This window comes from Mesocricetus auratus, unplaced genomic scaffold (assembly GCF_017639785.1).
Source record: "Mesocricetus auratus isolate SY011 unplaced genomic scaffold, BCM_Maur_2.0 Super-Scaffold_100033, whole genome shotgun sequence".
NCBI lineage: Eukaryota > Metazoa > Chordata > Mammalia > Rodentia > Cricetidae > Mesocricetus > Mesocricetus auratus.
This window is the reverse complement of record NW_024429213.1, coordinates 2,156,922-2,175,919: the sequence shown is the minus strand read 5'-3', so window position 1 is coordinate 2,175,919 and position 18,998 is coordinate 2,156,922. Positions and strand designations below refer to the sequence as shown.

Genomic DNA, 18,998 nt, shown 5'->3' with positions numbered 1-18,998 from the left:
TTTCTTTATGGCTTGATAAAGTTCTATTGTATATATGTATTATATTTTTATAATCCATTCATCAGTTGGGCATTTATTTAAGCTGATTCCATTTCCTTGCTATTGTCAATAGAGCAGCAGTAAAAAACATGAATATGCAAATATCTGTGTGATGAAATATAGAGTTCTTTGGGGATATACCCAGACTAGACACTATACTCTTTGTTCCTACATATCTATATGTGTGTATTTAATATATACATATATGTGTGTGTAGTTAAGTATATGCATGTGTATATGATATGTCTAGGGTGAAAAATAAGCCTGAGTAAACTTTTTGCTTCATAAGTAGATGTAATTTTAAAAGGTAATTCTTACAGATTTGAAAGTTCTTTATGATGTCTTACATTACAAATATTGTTGGGTAAATTTATTTTGAATCATTTTGAAAATTATTCCTTAGTTTCTAAGAATAAATGATATCCAAAAAAATCCTTGATCCTCTTAAGAAGAAAAGTACTTGATTTTACCAGCATTGGCCCTATGAATCTTTCAGTTAGGTTAAAAGTGGAAGGTGGGGAGAAACAAGTATAAAAAGAAAAAGGGATCAGAAAGAAAAGGGGTAATTTCAGAATTACATTTAAATCTTTGTGACTGTTAAGAGGTTTCTATTACTGCTTTTCATTGAAAAACAGTATTTGATTTTTTAAAAAAATCAGGTTTGAAAAACAGTATTTCATATACATAGGCATGTATACATACTACCTAGAATTTTCTTTTATGGGTAAATACATTATCATGTGAAAAATTCCTGGTATAACCACTAGGTGTTCTTAGTAAAGCTAAGTTGCTAATAATAACATTATTTGTGTTCAAAAAAGTAAGAGATTTAAATGCTACAAATTAAAATGTTCAAAGTTATACTTAGTAGGACTAACAGAAAATCAATGTTTTATCCAGAGACTGACTAGGATTTATTTTTAATTTTATATTTATTTGTGTGTGGGGGTACTCATATAACATATCTCATATGCGTGCGTGTGGAAGAGAACTTTCAAGAGTAGATTCTCTGCTTCCACCATGAGGGTCCCAGAGATGAAAATCAGGTCATCAAACTTAGCAGCAAGTGCTTTTATCCACGAAGCCATCTCACTATCCCCCCTGACTAGGATTTAGTAAAAAAAAAAAAAAAATGAAAGGGTCTGTCATATTTCCTAAAATGTATTTCTTCATTAACATATCAAACATTAACATATCAAACATATCCCAGCACTCAGGAGGAAGGTGAATTTCTGTTAGTTCAAGGCCAACCTGGTCTACAGATCGAATCCCAGGACAGCCAACGCTAAACAGAGGAACGCTATCTCCAGAAACAAACCAAAAAAAAATTCTTTAAAGTCTGGTTGCTTTATACCAGAAAGAAGATGGCTTTATCCTTTAACACCCTACATACCCCATGCAGTGGATGATTTGGGAATGACAGCTGACAGATATGTTGGTTGATTATTTTTATTTTTGTGCAGGTTATGGGCCAATTGATGAGACTCTTATGGAAAAGACAATAGAAGTTCTGGAACGCCACTGTCACGAAAATATGAACCATGCTATTGAGACAGAAGAAGGACTAGGAATAGAATATGATGAAGATGTGATCTGTGATGTATGCCAGTCGCCAGACAGTGAGGAAGGGAATGATATGGTATTCTGTGATAAGTGTAACGTCTGTGTGCATCAGGTTAGTGAAAATGGAAACTACCCCCTCATACAAGGTCAACATTATTGTCAAAATCAAAAGGCAACTTTAGGAGTTGGTTCTTCTAGTGTTGGGGGTTCTGGAAATTAAACTAAGATCATCAGGTTTAGTCCACGTGCCCTTATTTGATGAACCATCTCATTGGTCATATCTAGGCAATGTTTTATATTTAAAAGTGAAAATAAAAATTAGGCTCTGCTGTTCTTCAGTACTTCTCTAGAAACACTAATTCTTAGGATCTCTAAGCTGCTTTACCTACTAATGTTCCCCCAAGAGGCTAAACTGAGGTCTTTATTGTGTCATTTCATGTCTAGACCATTGAGATTTTCTCATTTGATCACTCAGGAAGTCCCTATACTTCTTGCATAGGAGACTCTCCTCTACATTGGAGATTTTCCTCTGCCTTAGAATCTTTAGGACATCATCACTGACCCATTATCAGTAACATATATGTAGAAGGCAACATCTGTACTTTAGTACCCAAGGCTCTACCTATTCCCAGAAACCTATGTCAACCCTGCTTTTAGGGACCACATAGTCTAGGACTCTAAAGGACTGTCTTAACACCTTAGTATTACAAACAATAATAGAAAAGGTTAAGTGACTTTACCCAAGTTAGTTATTTGACATTCATTCTGTCACACTGTTATATTCATAATGTTAACGCTAATGACATTGGCACTCATTTCAACACTTGCCCATACCCTGTGCTCTGTTCTGTGGTGAAACAAGGTCACTTAAAGTAGTACAGAAATAAATATAGCTAACACTATCCTATCTCCATTTTATAGTCATGTCTGAATTTAAAAATCTCTTCTGAGAGCTAGAGATGGTTCAGTTGGTGAAGTAATTGCTGCCAAAGCATGAGAACCTGAGTTCCCAAAACACATGTACAGGGGCACACAGGGAGAGGCAGAAATAGGAGGATCCTTGGTACTTGCTGACCAGCCAATCTAGCTGAATCAAGCTCCAAGTTCTTTGAGAAATCCTAGTTCAATAAACAAGGTGGAGGGCAATTCCAGAAGACATTCAGCATTGACATCTGACCTCTACACACACATACAAGTACCCATGTACACATGAACATACACATACCCAGTCTTGTCTACCTTATCCAAGTGTACATATCTTCCAAGCTGTAGTCCAATTCAATTCTTGACTTCTACCTAACTGAATTTTTACTCTTCTGAACATGTATATTTTATTCATATTACTAGTTTATCCAGTATACTGTAAACATACTAAGTACCATCAGTGAGCCAGGGCTGTGCTATATTATGGTGACCCAGTGATAAAGAACCAGATATGCTTCCTGCCCTTGTCCTCAGGAAAACCATAGTATAATGACTAAAAAGAAACTCTCATTTTACCAGAGTGCCAGGTGATTTTATAGATTATAAATCCATGTGGAAATGCATGGAAGAAATAAAGGTTTAAAAAAAGAGCAATTTCCAATAAGTGGAACCCATGCTGAATCTTTTTTTTTTTTTTTGGTTTTTGAGACAGGGTTTCTCTGTATTGTTTTTGGAGGCTGTCTTGGAACTCACTCTGTAGACCAGGATGGCCTCAAACTCACAGATATCCGCCTGCCTCTGCCTCCCAAGTGTTGGGATTAAACGTGTGTGCCAACAATGTCTGGCTCCCTTGCTGAATCTTAATAAGTAAAATACAGATGATGAGAGGGCTGAGAAAGAAATCAGAGAAACATCACCCTTTACAATTGCCACAAACAACATAAAATACCTTGGGGTAACGCTAACCAAACAAGTGAAAGACCTGCAAGAACTTTGAATCTTTAAAGAAAGAAATTAAAGAAGCCCTCAGAAAATGGAAAGATCTCCCATGCTCTTGGATAGGTAGGATCAATGTAGTAAAAATGGCAATCGTGCCAAAAGCAATCTACAGATTCAAGGCAATCCCCATTAAAATCCCAGCACAATTCTTCACAGACCTTGAAAGAACAATAATCAATTTTGTATGGAAAAACAAAAGAACCAGGATAGCCAAAACAACCCTGTTCAACAAGGCAACGTCCGGAGGCATCACTATCCCTGACTTCAAGCTCTATTATAGAGCTATAGTCCTGAAAACAGCTTGATATTGGCACAAAAATAGGCAGGTAGACCAATGGAATCGAATTGAAAGCCCTTATATTAACCCACACATGTATGAACATCTGGTCTTTGACAAAGAAGCTAAAAATATACAATGGAAAAAAGAAAGCATCTTCAACAAATGGTGCTGGCATAACTGGAGGCTGGCATGTAGAAGAATGCAGATCGATCCATGTCTATCTCCATGCACAAACCTTAAGTCCAAATGGATCAAAGACCTTAACATAAATCCAGCCACACTGAACTTCTTAGAAGAGAAAGTGGGTGGTACCCTTGAATGAATTGGTACAGGAGACAGCTTCCTGAACATAACACCAGTAGCACAGTGAGATCAACAATTAATAAATGGGACCTCCTGAAACTGAGAAGCTTCTGTAAGGCAAAGGACACAGTCAGCAAGACAAAAAGGCAGCCCACAGAATGGGAAAAAATATTCACTAACCCCACATCTGACAGAGGGCTGATCTCCAAAATTTACAAAGAACTCAAGAAGGAAGTCTCCAAAACACCAAAGGATCCAATTAAAAAGTGGGCTGCAGAACTAAATAGAGAATTTTCAATAGAGGAGTCTAAAATGGCTGAGAGGCACTTGAGAAAGTGCTCAATATCCTTAGCCATCCAGGAAATGCAAATCAAAACAACTCTGATATACCATCTCACTCCCATCATAAAGGCTAAAATCAAAAACACCAATGACAATTTATGCTGGAGAGGATGTGGTAAAAGGGGAACATTCCTCCATTGCTGGTGGGAGTGCCAACTGGTTCGGCCACTTTGGAAATCAGTATGGAGATTCCTCAGAAAAATGGGAAGAAACCTACCACAAGACCCAGCAACTCCACTCTTAGGCATATATCCAAAAGATGCCCATTCATACAACGAGGATGTCTGTTCCACTATGTTCATAGCAGCATTATTTGTAATAGCCAGAACTTGGAAGCAACCTAGTTGCCCCTCACCTGAAGAGTGGATAGAGAAAATGTGGTACATTTACACAATGAAGTACTATTCAGCAGATAAAAACAATGGAAGCCTGAGAATTGCAGGCAGATGGATGGCACTTGAAGAAACCATCCTGAGTGAGGTAACCCAGTCACAAAAAGAGAAACATGGCATGTACTCTCTCATATATGGATTTTAGACATAGATCTGGGGAGTGCCAGCCTACAATCCCATGGCCAGAGAGGCTGGGAAACAGAACCTTCATTCAGTGGCTGATGGAAGAAGAGGCAGACTCCCACGGCTAAGCACTGAGCTGAACTCAAGAAATCCAGTGACAGAGAGGGAGGACTGATGACCAAAGGGATTAAGACTGGGCTGGTTTAACCCCCAGAAACAGCTGACCTGACAAGGGTTAACTCTTGAATCCCAGACTGATGCCTGGGAATCCAGCATGGGACTGATCAAGACCCCCTGATTGTGGGTGTCAGTGAGGAGGCCTAGGTAATCTATTGAGCCTTGGGCAGTAGATCAGTATTTATCCCGGGTATACAAATGGACTTTGGACTCCCATCCAACAATGTGAGATGCACTCTCACCCTGAACTCTTAGGGGAGGGTCTAGGCCCTGCCCTGGATGAAATGACAGACTATGGAACCCCTATGAAGGTCCTCACCCTCCCTGGGGAAATGAGGGATTATTGGGGAAGGGCTGGGGGGAGGTCACGAGAGGAGGGGAGGGAAATGGAGAGGGACCTGGAACTGACTTGTGAAGCAACCTTGTTTCTAATTTAAATTTAAATTTAAAAATAAATAAGAAAAAAACAGAAGTCATGTAAACCAGAGAGGGCTGTTCAGTCAGAAGAGAATATGTTCATGGCAAGTAGTCAAAGTGGGCAAAATATTTTGGAACCATCCATGAATACTTTAAGAATAGAGGAGTGGCCCAGGCGGTGGTGGTGCACGCCTTTAATCCCAGCACTCGGGAGGCAGAGGCAGGTGGATCTCTGTGAGTTCGAGGTCAACCTGATCTACAGAGAAAGTGCCAGGGCAGATTCCAAAACAATACTGAGAAACCCTGTCTTGAAATTCTAAAAAAAAAAAAAGAATAGAGCAGTGGAAAAAAAGAATAGAGGAGTGGAGTAGGAAAAGCCGTGAGCTGGGTGTATAGAAGGAAAAAAAGGCACATATGTTAAGGTCTTCTGACAAACTAATAAACTTCTGATTAATTCCATCAACCCTAAAAGGATTATTTTTAGTCTCAAAAGATGATTTTGGTCAAAACTAATAGACTGATGAGCCTACATAACATAGGTAATGGAAAACAGCCAGGACTTAGGCCTTCTCTGGACCACCTAACCTTAGTCCTCTGTGTCGTAGGAGGAACTCAGAAATTTTTTGTATCTAGTTATCTTAGTCACTGTTCTATTGTTGTAAAGAGACACCATGACCAAGACAACTCTTATGAAAGAAAGCATTTAATTGCTTTCAGTTTCAGAAGGTTAGTATTATCATGGCAGGGTGCATGGTGGCAGGCAGGCACTGGAGCAGTAGCTGAGAGCTACATCCTGATCCATGGGGGTTGGGGGAATTGAGCACACGCGCGCGCGCGTGTGTGTGTGTGTGTGTGTGTGTGTGTGTGTGTGAGAGAGAGAGAGAGAGACAGACAGACAGACAGACAGACAGACAGACAGACAGACACAGAGAAGAGAGAGAGACAGAGAGAGCACGTACATGGGCTTTTGAAATCTCAAAGCCCACCCTAGTGACATACTTCTCCAACAAGGCCACTCCTATGGGTGCCATTATTATTCAGACCACCACACCAATTTAGCCTTTTTCTTTATTTACTTCTATCTTTAAAATGGTGAATTTAGGAATTTCATTTTTAATTGTATCAGTTATTGACATTTGTATTTTATTTTCAGTAGAAACAAAATTTTTATGACTTAACTATGAACTTAAAGTATCTGATAATACAGGTGAGCAAATTGGCAAAGAATGGGCTGGCTAAACCAGCAGAGACAGCTGATCTGAACAGGGGAGAGCTCTTGGACCCCAGACCGACAGCTTGAAGGCCAGCATGGGACTGATCCAGACCCCCTGAGTGTGAGAGTCAGTGAGGAGGCCTGGGCAACCTATGGGGCCCTGAGCAGTAGATCAGTGTTTATCCCTGGCATACAGACATCATGTGTCCATAACACAAAGAGGGATGCTCTCTCAGCCTGGACTCTTTTTTTTTTTTTTTTGGTTTTACAAGACAGGGTTTCTCTGTATTATTTTGGAGGCTCTTGGTTCAGCCTAGCCTCGAGCTCACAGAGATTTGCCTGCCTCTGCCTCCCGAGTGCTGGGATTAAAGGCATGCACCACTAACGCCCAGCTTCAGCCTGGACTCTTAGGGGAGTGCCTAGACCATGCCCTGAGTGAAACAACAGATTCTAGATATCCCCTGTGTGGAAGGAAGTGGGGATAGGGTGGGAAGCTGGGGGGATGTTGGGGGGGGTACGGGAGGAGGGGAGGGAACTGAGATTGACATGTGAAGCAAGCTATTTAAAATTAATAAAAAATACAGGTCCATAGGCTCTCTGATACATATAATTTCTCTGAAGAGTAAAATCTTAAGAATTAAAAAATCTCTTAAGATTTTACTTTTAGTTGAAATTCTGAACCAGAACTAATTAGTGGATAATACCAGAACTTCACTAATATGAGGTTGTTTACCCATTTTATGTAACTACTCATTTTTTTAGAGAAATACTGACGTATTATATGGTGTTGTCCCTGGTGCCACCGGGCTTATAATATACCATATATTTAACTTTCCTAAGATATAAACAGTTCTGAAGTTCATAATATTTCTTATCAAAGAAATTTCAAATAATTATTGAATTTGTAGTAGGTTTGAAAGAAATAAGACAAAGGTCATCTGTATATATTTTCTATGCTTGTCTTTTACAATTAGGACAAACTATTAAAGAAATATTTTCAGGTTCTTTTAACTAACAAAATTAGCTGTAACATATTACCTGCCCCCCAAGAATATGGTATTTGTTTTAGAAACATACCACATCACTATAAATGATAATCCTCTCATATGTTGTCAGTAACAGCTGACTGGGCCTTGTAGACTATAAACTGATATATGTGGGTGCTAGGGATTTATTAGCATATGAAATTTCATAAAAAGAGTATCTTCCAATTTGGGCATGGCAGTGTACTTGAAGCAGGAGATTCATGAGTTTGGTGGGCTACATAGCAAGTTCCAGGCCAATCAGGGTGTGTGTGTTCACACACACACACACACACACACACACACACACAATCACATATATATATATGCATATATATACATACATATGTATACATGATGTCTCAAAAAACAGGAAGCGTATGGGTAAAATACTGAGATTCTTATAAAGTAGGTATACTTGGATCATAAGTAGCTACTTAGGTTAGAGCTCCCTCTGTTGGCTATAGAGTCTCTTAATAGTGTAGAATATTAGTATACTCTTTAAAACAATAGTGGCATATTGACATCTGGACTTATTGAACATAATTTATCTTTTTTGCTCCACCGCATCGTGTTCAGTGTTTGTTCTTCAGTGACAATATATTACTTTAGAAGTTTGTATCAATAGACTTTAGATTTTAACATCATACAATGTAATTTTTCATTAAAAAAGTATGTGAAAGTTAATTAAAACTATTCCAAGTCCTTCTTAGTATAAATATTGAATACTTAGATTGAGATTGGATTAAATTTATCAAATAGCACATAACTGTAGTTTTAATAGCTGTCATGAATATAATTGACATTGAGTCTGACATCCTGAAATTATCCTTAAAACATTAGCAAGCATATGCTATTTTCTCAACAGAATTTACAACCATCATCATTTATGATACATGAAAAGTTGATAATCATGATATATAAGCTTTTATGGTCTTATGACTATTATATCTATAAAGGAGCCTACTCTGTAAATTATTTTGTGCTCCCTAGAATGACCATAAGCATTCTTAGAACCAACCACTGACCTGAAACAGGCTCCAATTTGGGGAGGAATTTTTGTTATTTCCTGGCAACATTCTAGGTCTCAGAGAAAAGGGGTTTCAAAGGTAGGAACGTTATAAAATGATGCCCTGCCTAGTTCAAGTCCAGCCTAGTTGGAAGTTCAACTTGTGTTCTTGAGCCAAATTATTCATAATTTGTTCTCACAACCCACCTACTCAAATTAAGCAGGGGAAGGGGCATTTGATATAAATCAAAGATGAAAGCTATGCTTAGTGACCTTCCATTCTCACTAAGGTTATGAATCACAAGAACAAAACTATGATAAAAGAATACAGATGCTGTGTGGTTGATGAGGGAAAGCACATGAAGTAGAAAGAGTCAGGCAGTAGGGCATATACAAGACACATGGACATGAGAATTCGAGTGGACAGTTATGGAGAAAACTGAGAGGCCTCCTATACAAATTATATTCCATGTGTTTAGCTGAAATGGGAGATGAGAAGAAATAGTAAGGTGTGAGGAGGTACAAACTCCAAAGCAGAGGCCACCAAACCTTTTCTTTTGTGTGTGTTGTGTGTGTTTCAAACCTTTTCTTTAAAGGGTCAGGAACACTTTAGACTTTGCCAACTGCATATGGTCTCTATATTCCTTTTCCTCTTACAACTCTTTAAAATGTGAAAAACATTCTCAGTGTATTATCCTTATAAAACAGATCTTAAATAGTAGCCAACACCTAGTTTAGGTGATGGCAGGCAAACGACATAAGAACAGAAGAAATCGTTGGAAGATTTGCTGCTGTGCTTGATTTCAGAATCTGATAATGAAATACAGTAAGGGTTAAAGGCGTGAAAATGAATAAACATAATTAGAAATAAATATATTTTAGAAGAGTGTGACAAGGAGATGATTAGAGCAGTAGTGTTGAGGGTAGGGATGGAAAGGAAGTTCAACATCAGTGTAAGAAGCAAGTACCAGGGACCAGTGGATGAAGGTAAGTGGATAATAAAAATCCAGGAATTTGGTCTGAAAGATGGAAAAGGAAGCATGGTATGAAATGGAAAGGAGATGAGTACCACCTAAGGATGAATCTCTTGGAACCCACAAATTTTGTAACTGCTAAGGTCAATCAGTTGACTGCATGGGGTATAATCATCAGTTGACTGTATGGGGTATAATCATCGATGGGAGGAACCTAGACGCACCTAGTTTTCCTCTGAAATAGGTTAAAGTAATAAAGAGGGAAAATGAACAAAATTGAAGATGGGGGATCTAGAATAATTTCTAAGTAATCTTCCATCTCCCTGAGTTGTTTATTTTCCAGTATCATTCCATAAAGAATTAAAAAATGTAGATGCACAGATTAAGACACATGGGACTTGGATCAATATAGGTTAATTTTATTCAGGGAGAAGTCACTTACATGAGAAACCGATGCCCGCAAGTTCCAGCTCCAAGGATCCACACCTAGCTGCTTTCCCTGGTCACAGGTGCAACTAGTTGGATCTCTCACTACAAAAAAGGCTCCCAGAACTCATTGTGGATTATTGTGATTCAATTCACAAATCTTTGGGTCCAATCCAAGCAAATAATTTCTACAATTTGCTAAATATTTTTTAATGCACCAGGTGCTATTAGACTCTTTATAAACATTAGCTTATTTGTGCTCCAGCACCTTTTTTTCTTGATCACAATAGTACATGACATGTTGAAATTACTTCATTACTGCTTTGCTGACCTGTTATATAAACATTGAAGACAGTTTGAAAAACAGGAAAAAGAGTATTTTCAGTAAAAAAAATTTTTAATTTAAAGAGGCTGGGCAGTGGGCAGTGGTGACACACACCTTTATTCCCAGCATTTGGGAGGCAGAGGCAGGCAGATCTCTGTGAGTTTGAGGCCAGCCTGATCTACATAGAGAGTTCCAGGACAAGCTCCAAAGCTACACAGAGAAACCCTGTGTTGAAAAGCCAAAAAAAATGCTAAATTCAGGATAAGAACATACTCGGTTATATATGTCTTTCTCCCCAAACGAGAGATTGTTCTCTTAAGTGTGTCAAAATGGGTATTAGTGCTAATACAAAGACACTAACAATTCTTCCCTCTCTTCCTTGTGCCTATAGGCTTGCTATGGCATTCTTAAGATTCCAGAAGGCAGCTGGTTATGTCGCTCCTGTGTCCTGGGCATTTATCCACAGTGTATTTTATGTCCTAAGAAAGGCGGAGCTATGAAGACCACCAGAACAGGAACTAGATGGGCTCATGTCAGCTGTGCCTTGTGGATTCCAGAGGTAAGAAGCCATTCAAATCTGGGTCCATTTTCTCCAGGGTGCTTCCCATGATGTTTAGATAGACTAAGACTTGTCATGGAAATGCTTTCTTCTCACATGTATTTCTGAAATTTTCGTCCTACCTCAAATCTCTGTGGACACAAATGTGCATGTTAGCATATACTTATGTATTAGTGGATGCTACTTTCACGGGTATTTGATAACCTTGTATGAGAAAAGAGGCATAAAAGACCAGAGTGCAGGAGGTGGAGATGGCATAGCTGTTAGAATCACATACTGCTCTTGTAGAGGATTTGAGTTCAGTTCCAGTAGTATGTCAGGCAGCTCACAACTGACTGCCTTTAATTCCGCCTCCCAGGTAATTGATGGCCTCTGGCCTCCAGAGTAACCTATATACGTATATATACACATTCTCAAACACATATGTGCATAATATTTAAAACTATTTGTGATTTTAAAAAAATAACACTACTTTTTTATAAAAAGACAAACGTTTGAGAAACACTTTTTAAAGTAAACTTTATCTTATAATACCTGTAGCCACAAATTAGATTAAGACATGAAATGCCACAGATATATACAAATAGCATCCTGGAAGGTTCCCTCATATCCCCTCCTTTCCCTTTCTTTTTTTATTTAAATTAGAAACAATCTTGCTTCACTTGTCAATCCCAGCTCCCTCTCATACCCCTCCTCCCCTGCCCCCCACCAAATAGCCCAATCCCCCACCCAATGCTTACTCAACTCCCCAGGAAGGGTGAGGCGTTTCATGGGGGATCTCTGAAGTCTGTCATATCATATGGGGCAGGACATAGGCCCTCCCCCCATGTGTGCAGACTGAGAGAGCATCCCTCCATGTGGAATGGGCTCCCAAAGTCCATTTGGATGCCAGGGATAAATACCGATCTAGTACCCGAGGTCCCAAAGATTGCCGAGGCCTTCTCACTGACAGCCACGTTCAGGGAGTCTGGATCAGTTCCATGCTGGCCTCTCAGTCATCAGCCTGGAGTCCATGAGCTCCCCCTTGTTCAGGTCAGCTGCCTCTCTGGGTTTCACCAGCCAGGTCTTGATTCCTTTGCTCATCACTCCTCCCTCTCTGCAACTGGTTTCTAGGAGTTCAGTTCAGTGTTTAGCTGTTGTTGTCTGCCTCTGCTTCCATCAGCCATTGGATGAAGGCTCTAGGATGTCATACAAGGTAGCTGTCAATCTCATTATCGGGAAGGACATTTAAGCTAGCCTCTCTACTATTGCTTAGTTTGCCAGTTGGTGTCATCCTTGTAGATCTCTGGAAATCTCATTAGTGCCAGATCTCTCCTCAAACCTATAATGACCCCCTCTATTATGTTATCTCTCATCCTGCTCTCCTCTATTCTTCCCCCGACTCAACCTTCCTGCTCCCCCATGTCCTCCCCTCCCCTCTTCTTCTCCCCCTCACTTTTCCCCAGCTCCCTGTCCCCTCCCCCCATGCTCCCAGTCCACTCAGGACATCCTGTCCCGTTCCCCTTCTCTGAGGTACCATGCATATCTCTCTTAGGGTCCTCCCTTTTTCCCAGACTCTCTGGCGGTAGGATTGTGTGCTGGCACTCCCCTGCTTCATGTCTAGAATCCATATATGAGTGAGTACGTACAATGATTGTCTTTTTGTGACTGGGTTACCTCACTCAGAATGGTTTCTTCTAGTGCCATTCATTTGCCTGCAAATTTCAAGATTCTATTGTTTTTCCCGCTGAGTAGTACTCCATTGTGTAAATGTACCACATTTCTCTATCCACTCTTCAGTTGAGGGGCATCGAGGTTGCTTCCAGGTTCTGGCTATTACAAATAATGCTGCTATGAACATAGTGGAACAGATATCCTTGTATAAATGCACATCTTTTTGGTATATGCCTAAGAGTGGAATTGCTGGATCTTGTAGTAGACTGATTCCCATTTTCCTGGGGAATCTCCATATTGATTTCCAAAGTGACTGTACGATTTGGCACTCCCACTAGCAGTGGAGGAATGTTCCCCTTTCTCCACATCCTCTCCTGCACAAACTGTCTTTGCTGTTTTTGATTTTAGCCATTCTGATGGGAGTGAGATGGTATCTCAGAGTTGTTTTGATTTGCATTTCCCTGATGGCTAAGGATGTTGAACACTTTCTCAAGTGTCTCTTGGCCATTTTAGACTCCTCTATTGAGAATTCTCTATTTAGTTCTGCACCCCACTTTTTAATTGGATCCTTGGGTGTTTTGAAGGTTTGTTTCTTGAGTTCTTTGTAAATTTTGGAGATAAACTCTCGGTCAGATGTGGGGTCTGTGAATATCTTTTCCCATTTTGTGGGCTGCCTTTTTCTCTTGTTGACTGTGTCCTTTGCCTTGCAGAAGCTTCTCGGTTTCAGGAGGTCCCATTTATTAATTGTCGATCTCAGTGTCTGTGCTACTGGTATGAAGTTCAAGAAGAGGTCTCCTGTACCAATTCGTTCAAGGGTACCTACCATTTTCTCTTCTAAGAGGCTCAGTGTGGCTGGATTTATGTTAGGATCTTTGATCCATTTGGACTTAAGTTTTGTGCATGGTGATAGACATGGATCTATCTGCAGTCTTCTACATGTAGATATCCAGTTATGCCAGCATGATTTGTTGAAGACGCTTTCTTTTTCCATTGTGTAATTTTAGCTTCTTTATCAAAAAATCAAGTGTTCGTAGGTGTGGGGGTTAGTATCAGGGTGTTCAATTCGATTCCATTGGTCTACCTGTCTATTTTTATGCCAGTACCAAGCTGTTTTCAGGACTATAGCTCTATAATAGAGCTCAAAGTCAGGGATGGTGATGCCTCCGGAAATTCCTTTATTGTCCAGGGTTGTTTTGGCTATCCTGGGTCTTTTGTTTTTCCATATAAAGTTGATTATTGTTCTTTCAAGGTCTGCGAAGAATTGTGCTGGGATTTTGATGGGGATTGCATTGAATCTGTGGATTGCTTTTGGCAAGATTGCCATTTTTACTATGTTGATCCTTATCTATCCAAGAGCATGGGAGATCTTTCCATTTTCTGGTATCTTCTTTAATTTCTTTCTTTAAAGATTCAAAGTTCTTTAACTGTGGGTGTTTGCCTCTGCTTCCATCAGTCACTGGATGAAGGCTCCAGGATGGTTATAGACATCAAGTTCATTGTCAGGAATGGGCATTCAAGGTGGTCTGTCCACTATTGCTTAGCTTGCCGGTTGGTGTCATCCCTTTTGATCACTAGAGGTCTCACTGGTGCCAGATCTGTCTTCTAACCTATGAGTCCATCTTCCCCCCTATCCTATCCCCCACTCAACCTTCCTGTTCCCCCATGACCTACTCTCTCTTCCTCTTCTCCCCCCTCTCTTCTTCCCAGCTCCCACTCCCTGCCACCCCTCACCATGTTCCCAATCTGTTCAGAAGATCTTGCCTCATTCCTCTTCTCTGGGGTACCATGCATATCTCCCTTTAGTTCTTTCCTGTTTCCCAGACTCTCTGTCAGTGGCATTGCAGACTGGAACTATCCTGGTCCATGTCTAAAATCCATATATGAGTGAGTACATACCATATTTGTCTTTTTGTGACTGGGTTACCTCACTCAGGATGGTTTCTTCTAGTGTCTGCAAATTTAAGATTCCATTGTTTTTTGTCTGCTGAGTAGTTGTGTCTTTGTATGGCTTGGGTATCAAGGTAATTGTAGCCTCATAAAAAGAGTTTGGCAACGAACCATCTGCTTCTATTGTGTGGAACAATTTGAGGAGTATTGGAATCAGTTCTTTGAATTTCTGGTAGACTTCTTCACTGAAGCCATTTGGGCGTGGGCTTTTTTTGGTTGGGAGACTTTTGATGACTGCTTCTATTTCATTGGGTGTGATAGGTCTATTTAAATTGCTTGTCTGTTCTGGATTTGATTTTGGTAAGTGATATCTATCCAGAAAATTGTCCATTTCCTTTAAATTTTCATATTTTGTGGAGTACTGGTTTTCAAAGTATGACCTGAAGATTCTCTGTTTTTCCTCCATGTCTGTTACTATGTCCCCCTTTTCATTCCTGATTTTGTTAATTTGCATGTTCTCTCTCTGCCTTTTGGTGCTGTTAATTCTCTAGTGTAACTATTCTCCAGTTTCTTCATATGAACACTTAGTGCTATGAACTTTCCTCTTAGTACTGCTTTCAAAGTGTCCCATAACTTTGGGTATGTTGTGTCTTCATTTTCATTGAATTCTAGGAAGTCTTTCATTTCTTTCTTTATTTCTTCCTTGACCCAGGAAAGGCGCAATTGCACATTGTTTAAATTCCATGAGTTTATAGGGTTTCTGCAATTTGTGTTGCTGTTGAATTCTAATTTTAAAGCATGGTAGTCGATAAGATACAGGGGGTTATTCCAATTTTTTGTATCTTTTGAGGTTTGCTATATTGCCAAGTATGTGGTCGATTTTAGAGAAGGTCCCAAGTGGCTCTGAGAAGAAGGTATATTCTTGTGTGTTTGGATGAGATGTTCTATAGATATCTGTTAAATCCAATCGGGTCATAACTTCTGTTAGTTTCTTTGTTAAGTTTCTGTCTGGTGATCCTGTCTAGTGGTGAGAATGGGGTGTTGAAGTCTCCCACTATAACTGTGTGAGGTCTTATGTGTGATTTGAGTTTTAGTAATGTTTCTTTTACGAATGTGGATGCCTTTGTGTTTGGGGCATAGATGTTCAGATTTGAGACTTCTTCCTGATGGATTTTTCCTGTGCTGAATATGAAACGACCTTCTTCATCTCTTTTGATTGATTTTAGTTTAAAGTCTAATTTGTTCAATGCTAGGATAGCTACACCAGCTTGTTTCTTGGGTCCATTTGATTAGAAAATCTTATCCCAACCCTTTACTCTTAGGTAATGTCTGTCTTTGAAGTTGAGGTGTGTTTCTTGTATGCAGCAGAAGGATGTATTCTGTCTTCGTATCCATTCTGTTAGCCTGTGTCTTTTTATAGGCAAATTAAGACCATTACTATGAGGGAGATTAAGGACCATTGAGTGTTTGTTTTTCATTTGTTGGTGGTGGTGTTATTGTTTGTGGATTTACCCTGCTTTTTCTTTTGGCTTTTGGTAAAGTTGTTATTGTCTATTGCCTATGTTTTTGTGAGCGTAGTTACCTTCCTTAGGTTGATGTTTTCCGTCCAATACTTTCTATACATCTGAATTAGTGAATATGTATTGTTTAAATCTGGTTTTGTCTTGAAATATCTTGTTTTCTCCATCTATAGTGATTGAAAGCTTTGCTGGGTATAGTAGTCTGGACTGGCATCTGTGGTCTCTTAGTGTTGGTAGAATATCTATCCAGGACTTTCAGGGTTTCCATGGAGAAGTCAGGTGTGGGTGATAGGTTTGCCTTTATTATATGTTACTTGGCTTTTTTCCTTTGCTGCTCTTAATATTCTTTCTTTATTCTATATGATTGGGGTTTTGATTATTATGTGGCAAGGGGACTTTTTTGTGGTCCACTCTATTTGGTGTTCTGTAGGCTCATGTCTTTCTTTAAGTTGGGAAAGTTTTCTTCTATGATTTTGTTGAATATGTTTTCTGCACCTTTGAGTTGGGTTTCTTCACCTTCTATCCATATTATTCTTAGATTTGGCTTTTTCACAGTGTCCCATATTTCCTGGATATTTCGTGTTAGGGATTTGTTGGACTTAAGATTTTCTTTAGTCAGTGAATCTATTTCTCCTAATGAATGTTCAACACCTGAGATTCTGTCTCCCAACTCTTGTATTCTGTTGCTTATGCTTGCATCTGAAGTTCCTGATTATTTACTCACCTTTTCTAATTCCAGCATTCCTTCGCTGTGTTTTTTTTTTTATTGTCTCTATTTCAGCTTTCAAACCTTGCACTGTTTGAATCGGTTTTTTGCAATTTTTGGTTTGTCTTTTCTTCATTTCCTTAAAAGATTTTCTCATTTCTTCTTTTAGGGTCTCTATCATCTTCATGAAGTTGTTTTTAAGGTCATTCTCTTCTGCTTCATCTGTGTTGGAATGTTCAGGTCTTGCTGGTGTACAGTCCCTATACTCTGGTATCATCATATTTGTTTTTCTGCTGTTGAATATGTTCTTACATTGCTATCTTCCCATCCCTTCGTCCAGTGGGTACAGGTGGGGTCTCTTCCTTTTCTGGTGGGTACAGGTCCAAGGTTCTTTTCCGGTGGGTGCAAGCAGGTCTAATAATCTGATGGGTCTCATGGTGGGTGCAGGTGGGTCTCAGGCACTCCCTCTTCTCTGCCCTGAGTGGGGGCAGGAGTAGAGGGATACTCTCCGCAGGCTCCTTGTTCCTTGTTCCTCTGGGGGCGAGTAGGCCTGCCTGCAGTCGCCTGGCCAGGAGATCCCAGAAAGGGCAAGAGGAAGGAAGTCGGCCCGGGGTGGGGGCCACAGCTCAACTCTGCCCTGAGTAGGGGCAGGAGTAGGCCAGCACTCTCAGCAGACTCCTGTTTGCTTGGTCCTTCAGGGGTGAGTCAACCTGGCTGCAGTCCCCAGGCCAGGAGATCCCAGAAAGCCCTTTCCCTATTTGTTGAGAATAACAACCATTTTTTATTTTTATCAGTATAGATGAGGTTTGTGTATCTTTAAGCTTCATGTAAATGGAATTCATAGAGTATACTTTTCTGTCCCTCTAGCACTCCAATATATGTCAGTAGTTTAATTTACATTGCTTAGTAGCTTACCATTATATGGATATACTATTTATCCATTCTGCTTTGGGTCTCTGATTTTAGGCTGTTAAAAATAAAGAGAGCATCGGGTGGTAGTGGCACAAACCTTTGATCCCAGCACTTGGGAGGCAGAGGCAGGCCGATCTCTGTGAGTTTGAGGCCAGCCTGGTCTACAAAGTGAGTTCTAGGACAGTCAGAGCTACACAGAGAAACCCTGTCTCAAAAAAGCATAAATAAACAAGGAAATGAATGAATGAATAAAGTGAGCAATGACTTGCCCACTGTGGTAGTTGTTCTTTATATTTTATTTCTTACTTTTTTTTTAAAGACAGGGTCTCACTATTTGACCAACTTGGAGCTCACAAAGATTCACCTGCCTCTGCCTCCCAAATTCCAGGATTAAGGGCCACCATACTAGTTATTCTTTACTTATAAAGCTCTTTTCAGGGCTTAAACTCTTACCTAAGATTTTCATTCAAAATTCTATTCCTTGTTATCTACTCTGATCCTTTAGTTGCAGGTATTTCCTGAGGTGCTAGTGTTCATTAACTTAATTAAAACATGGCTTCTAAACTAAGCATGTTAGTACATTTCTGTAATCCCTGTACTTGGGAGGCTGAGGCAGGAAAGTTAAGATCCAAAAACCAGGTTGGAACTATGTGATGAGCACAAAGCCAGCCTACATAGCTAGATTCTGTAAACAACAACAAAAAAAAACACAAGGGTTTGGGCTAGGGTGTAGTTAATGCTAAAGTATTTGCCTAGCATGAACAAGGGAACTCTCCAGTACCAAAAAATTAAAATTAAAAAAGGTTGAAGCCAGACCTAGTACATATGCCTGTAAACCTGCATCTTTGAATGGAAAGGGCAGGATAATCAGAAGTTCCAAGCCTGGCCTGCATAGCAAACTCAATACTAGCCTAAGCTATAGTGAGACCTTGTCTCAAAGAGACAAAAATCAAAAGCATGTGCAAAGGCCTGGACTTGATCCCTAATACCACACACATAAAAATAAAACAAATCACCTATATTTCCCAACACTCAGAAAGCTATCTCAAATTAAAAATACAAACTTTCACAGCTATTAACCTTCTCTGGATTCCTGGTACATTTTGGACTATTACAGATCTTTCTTTTCTGATCTATACAGAACTTACACTAGATGAATCGCCTTAGTTTGATAGTTACCCACTTTTAAAAAGCTGTTTATTTCTGGTGCTAAAGAGATGGTGCAGGGGTTAA

At 39.7% G+C, this 18,998-nt stretch overlaps 1 protein-coding gene across 8 annotated transcripts in view; it reads left to right on the top strand.

Moving 5' to 3' along the window:
* Jade3 (jade family PHD finger 3) overlaps positions 1-18,998 on the top strand; it is a 137,116-nt gene that overhangs the window by 99,345 nt on the left and 18,773 nt on the right. For all 8 annotated transcript variants that reach the window (XM_021222769.2, XM_021222768.2, XM_040733713.1 and 5 more), the window contains 2 exons: positions 1,503-1,714; positions 10,920-11,087. In XM_021222769.2, coding sequence (XP_021078428.1) covers positions 1,503-1,714; positions 10,920-11,087 — 380 coding nt within the window. The remainder of the gene's footprint in view (positions 1-1,502; positions 1,715-10,919; positions 11,088-18,998) is intronic.